The sequence below is a fragment of the Elaeis guineensis genome, chromosome 16 (genome assembly GCF_000442705.2).
Source record: "Elaeis guineensis isolate ETL-2024a chromosome 16, EG11, whole genome shotgun sequence".
Lineage (NCBI taxonomy): Eukaryota > Viridiplantae > Streptophyta > Magnoliopsida > Arecales > Arecaceae > Elaeis > Elaeis guineensis.
The window spans coordinates 41563128-41567920 of NC_026008.2; the positions used below are offsets into that span (position 1 = coordinate 41563128).

The 4793-nt window shown below is 39.7% G+C and overlaps 1 protein-coding gene across 2 annotated transcripts; it reads left to right on the plus strand.

The window, feature by feature from the left end:
• Positions 1-785: 785 nt before the first annotated feature.
• Positions 786-3683, plus strand: LOC105058928 (transcription factor ILR3). 2 transcript variants are annotated; one of them, XM_010942012.4, is made up of 5 exons: positions 786-1369; positions 1638-1700; positions 2136-2213; positions 2346-2508; positions 3118-3683. In XM_010942012.4, the coding sequence occupies exons 1-5, from the start codon at positions 1266-1268 to the stop codon at positions 3400-3402; spliced, it is 693 nt and encodes a 230-aa protein (XP_010940314.1). In that variant the 5' UTR covers positions 786-1265; the 3' UTR covers positions 3403-3683. The 2 variants fall into 2 exon arrangements, with proteins under 2 accessions (XP_010940314.1, XP_010940315.1); XM_010942013.4 differs by having other exon boundaries at positions 829-1455.
• The last annotated feature ends 1110 nt before the right edge of the window (positions 3684-4793 follow it).

Consider the following 4793-nt stretch of genomic DNA (forward strand, 5'->3'; position numbering starts at 1 on the left):
GGTGTGCCGACCACTACTCTTGCTACATTGCACAAAGAAAGCTATTAAATTTTTTTTTTACCTCTTGCAGTTCCCATGTAATATTTTTTTGGATATTTTACAATTTTGACCCATGAAGACCACTAAAGCATACAAGACCCATTATCACTCTTTCTTCAATCAAAATATAGATACAAACACATCATATTCGTTACAACTGGACATTCTCATGCTTCTCTACCTCTTTCATTTTTTGCCCTTTTCTACTTTGTAATTGTAGATAAATATTATAAAACATCAAAAGAGAAAGCTAAGATTATATCTCTCCATGACCATTAGCCAATCTATACCTTCATATCCGTTTGCTAGGCTGGAACCAAAGACCTAGAGACTGAATCCTTTTAACTAAAACAACTGGAATGATTACACCAGAGTGGAGGTGAGTACGTAAAACTAATAAAAGCCCATCAATAAAGTATTTGATAGTGCCGGAGCGGCTAGCGGCGCTCAGTTAGCCAGCGGTACGCGAATATATCGATATCACTGCACCCACCCCCTCTTTTTCCACGTGCTAAGCCCCTATTAATTGTCACATTTTTTAAATATCTTGTCACGGCGCTTCCCTCCTCCCATAAATCCCGACCAACATCCAAACAACCACATGGGATGCCGGATCCGTGACCGAAAAAAGCTTCCCCGTATCCAACCAATCTTCTCCTCATGCCGCATGGCACGGAGCTTCGGGTTCCGGTGTTGGGTCCTTACCGCGTTAGAAGATAGCGATAGCCACTGACTCGCGGGTGACGTCAGCGCACGCGGCGGCCACTCGAGATCCGTTAGCGAATCCTTACGCGAAGGAGACGTCGGTGGTGCCGGTGCCGCTGGACCCCGAAAAGATGGATCAGATGAGGTCCATCGAAACAATGGCCAAGATCGTCGAGTTGGTCACCGAACCGTCAATCGGACGATCGAATTTCGTCCATACGAAAATTGCGGTACATGTATAGGGCCCTTGCTGATGGCAGCGTGTACTTAAGCTTTCGTCTTGTTCCGTTGACAGGTTCCGAGCCGGCCCATAGAAAGGAAAAAACCTTTCTCAAAACCGCTCATTCCTCTTCCTCCCCTGCTTCTCCCCTTATCCCTCTTCGTCCCCAGTTTCCCAAGACCTAACCCTAGTTTTTCCGGGGTTTTTGGCATCCCGATCCTCGTCGCCGTTTCCCTGCCGGAGGAGCGGCGGGAGACGGATCGGGCCCGGGAATTCGCGCCGCGGGGGATCTCGATCTGCGATGGGATCCAATTCGATCGAGGACTACTGGATCGATGGCGGAGGGTCGGATGGCGAGTTGCGCTGCGCTCTGGAGAACTTCTGCGGTATCGGTCCGACCTCCGGGTACGACAATGGATCCCCCCCCCCCCCCCCCCTAGATTCCTTACGTTCAGTGCAACGCCGTGTCGTGAGGAGTCGAATTAGCTCAGGTACCGATCATGCCTGGTAGCCAAAGATTCTTGTGGCAAGCGGTCATGCTTTACTCAGTTGATTCGAGCTCGCCCTGAGATTCTTGGAAGACTGGGGTTTCTTTTGATATTATCTTATTTGTTTGTGTAGTTTGTGTGTCTTTCACCCGATGATCTAATGGTTTCAGTGAAAATTTTAACAGAATTGGGATTCAAGAGGCATACATGGATGTTTGCAACCTTGACCAGGCCAGCTCGAGGAAAAGGTACAATTTTTTCTTGATTTTGATATTATATGATGGATATATTGAGCATATAAACTGGAAAATGCACTGTTTTTTTTTTCATGGCCAACCTTGTGTGCAGAATATCAATTTTTAACTTGCATAGATTGGTAATTTCGGGGACAACCTCTACAATTTAGCTAATTCTTTATCTTAATCTTGATAAAAACGCATTCCGATCAACTCTTGACCATTTCTTAACATAAAGCATCCATCCTATGTCAATTTATATTCTTGCTTTCTCAAAACTGCATAAGTACGGTATATTGTTATTTCTTTTATTGATAAATATTTTGCATCATAATATTTTGAACTAATTTGCACCATTCTTGTTGGTATTAATAAAAGCCAGGAGCCTTTTTCAAATTTCTAGTTGAAGAGAGTATATGAAAAACTCACGTTCTTGAAATTTCGCAGGGTAAGAGATGAATCATGTTCAGGACCCAAGACTAAAGCGTGCCGTGAGAAAATGCGGCGGGATAGGCTAAATGATAGGTACTCGATCAATCACACTGAAACAGAAATGTGGAAGTGCTAGAAATTAGTTAGCAAAAAGGTTTTCTGTCACATCCATTTTTCTATTCTCACTTATTGTTGTTTGATTAACTTTCATTTTTGACATTTTAGGTTTTTGGAATTGAGTTCGATCCTTGATCCTGGTAGGCCTCCTAAGTCTGACAAAGCCAGTATTTTGGGTGATGCGGCTCGTGTATTGGTGCAGTTAAGAAGTGAAGCACGACAACTTAAGGAATCAAATGAAAAGCTTCAAGAAACAATTAAAGATCTAAAGGTCGCCATTATGCTTTATTCTCTTACCATGGACATAACACAGCTCTTGGTAGTCGACGTAAATTTCATTAGATTATGTTATTATATGTTTCTTGCTGAAATATAGTTGTCTAGGTTGACTTTTTGACCCCAACCAGTGAGGGGAGTGACATAAGAAAAGGTGGAGATACCATATGAATCATCTAATGGAATCTATATTTCTTCCATGATTGAATAAATGGTGCACTTAAAATTGAGTAGTTTCTTTCCAGAAAGATCAATGTGCTTAAAGAGGACTAATCTTTTACAGAGGCTTTGATAGTGAAGCATGATGTTGCCACAGCAAGCATTCTTAAATTCAACAAAATGTTTGAGCAATTTAAAACTTAGTGAAGTACATGACCTGCAGGGTATAAGCTAAGTCTTGGAAAGACAAGGAGTAGGTGTGAATGGATGAAAAGCAAATGCTTTTCTGGAGTATGTGATCAATTCCCTTTGAAATGCATAATAAGTTCTGGTTCTTGTGGACAAATAGTTCAGCTGATCGTTTTTTTAACACAAGGTTGTGTTTGCATGACCAAGTTTTACCATATCTATATGATATTCTTATGCATCTTTTTTGTTTTTTCAGGTGGAGAAGAATGAGCTTCGGGATGAGAAGACGAGGTTGAAGGCAGATAAGGAGAGATTGGAGCAACAAGTCAAGGCCATGAGTGTGCCTCCAGCAGGATTTATGCCACATCCAATTGCATTCCATCCTGCTGCAGCCACTGTTGCATTTGCTCCACATGGTCAGGCTCCAGCAAACAAAGCTGGCTCCGTTACTGCATTCCCTGGTGTGGCCATGTGGCAATGGATGCCTCCCGCAGTTGTGGATACCACACAAGATACCAAGCTTTGGCCTCCCAATGCGTAGGCCCTCAAAATGCAGCAGCCGCATCATTTTGCTGACCCTTCATTTACTCCGTTTTTCTCTCATGCTAAATTTTAGTATTTATAGTCTCTGATGGGAGTTCATTTGGTCCTAAAATGATCCTCTGACATTTTTACTCATGTTGTAAGGATTATGCTTGTTCGAGTATTTCAAAACCCATGTAAGCACATTGGCTTACTTCATGTTATGGTATCCGTGGTCAGAAGCAATCCTTTTATCAGGGTACTTTTCAAGATTGAAGAAAACCATGTTACTACTTGTAAGAGCGTTATTCCTTGGTTGCCATAAGTTGCTGTATTCAGTATTCTGTGCAATGGTACAGCTGGCCTTCGGTGTCCGAAGGAAAAGGAAAAACAAAATATTTTGTTGCAAGAGTCTAAAGTCACTTTTGTTTGGTATTGAAGTACCCTACTGTCACGGGGCAATTTTTAGCTTCCAAAATTGCTTCCCCTCTTGGACAAGAGAGAGTTGAAATTCAAAAATTCACCATATCAAGCCAGATCGGATGGGCAACAAATTTAGAAAAATTCAGTTTTCTATATCATTGGTCTATGCGTAGATATGACTGATTTTAAATTTGCATTTCCCATCAGATATGACTGATTTTAAATTTGAATTTCATCTCTCTTTTGTTAATTAGTTTAAAATTTAATTATTAAATAAGAACAAAAGAACATAAAACGAATCAAAGATAGAGTTTACGTATTTCACCCAAAGAGGAGGGGAAAGATATACTTCTAATGACTTTTGATGCTGACATGAGGCCAACACATGATGGGTGATGTGTAATGTAAGGCACCCATTGCAACATGGATACGTTCAAAAGCCAGAGACTTATTCCCTGGTCATCCTATATGTGAAACTGGGAGGTCTTATTGCGGATTTCTTTTTTCTTTTCGAAAAATACAATCCAATTTGGCCGGTCTCAGCATTGCAGATCGTTTGTGATGTGAAGCAGGAAAGATATTTTTAATGTTCTTCTGTCCTATCCGTCAGAGTCTTATGCTCCGTGTCCTTTGTATAGTTTTGGAATCCTACGTTTCCAACAAAAAGGGCTTTAAAAGATGCGCCCGCGTCTACTCCTTTACCTAAATAATTAAAAAAAAAAAAATTATTTATAAAAATAATATAATTTTTAATTTATTTATCAAATTAATATAAATTTTATAAAACATCATTCAAAATAACATTTTATAGTATCCATATCATCATCTTTTTCCATCCTTTTTTTTATATGGACGATGAAAAAAAAAATAATGAACTCGCCATTTCAAATTACGAGTTTAATTATTAATTTTAAAAAAAAATAAAAAAATAAATATTATAATTTTAAATTTTAAAAAAAATAAAAATTATAATTTTGATTCAAATAA

What these genes read in the sequence shown, in the direction of transcription:
- LOC105058928 (XM_010942012.4), top strand. Translation starts at nt 1,266, where the DNA reads ATGGGATCCAATTCGATCGAGGACTACTGGATCGATGGCGGAGGGTCG. An exon ending in GGTATCGGTCCGACCTCCGG is followed by an intron (nt 1,370 to 1,637) that starts GTACGACAATGG and finishes AAATTTTAACAG; the next exon opens with AATTGGGATTCAAGAGGCAT. An exon ending in AAACAATTAAAGATCTAAAG is followed by an intron (nt 2,509 to 3,117) that starts GTCGCCATTATG and finishes TTGTTTTTTCAG; the next exon opens with GTGGAGAAGAATGAGCTTCG.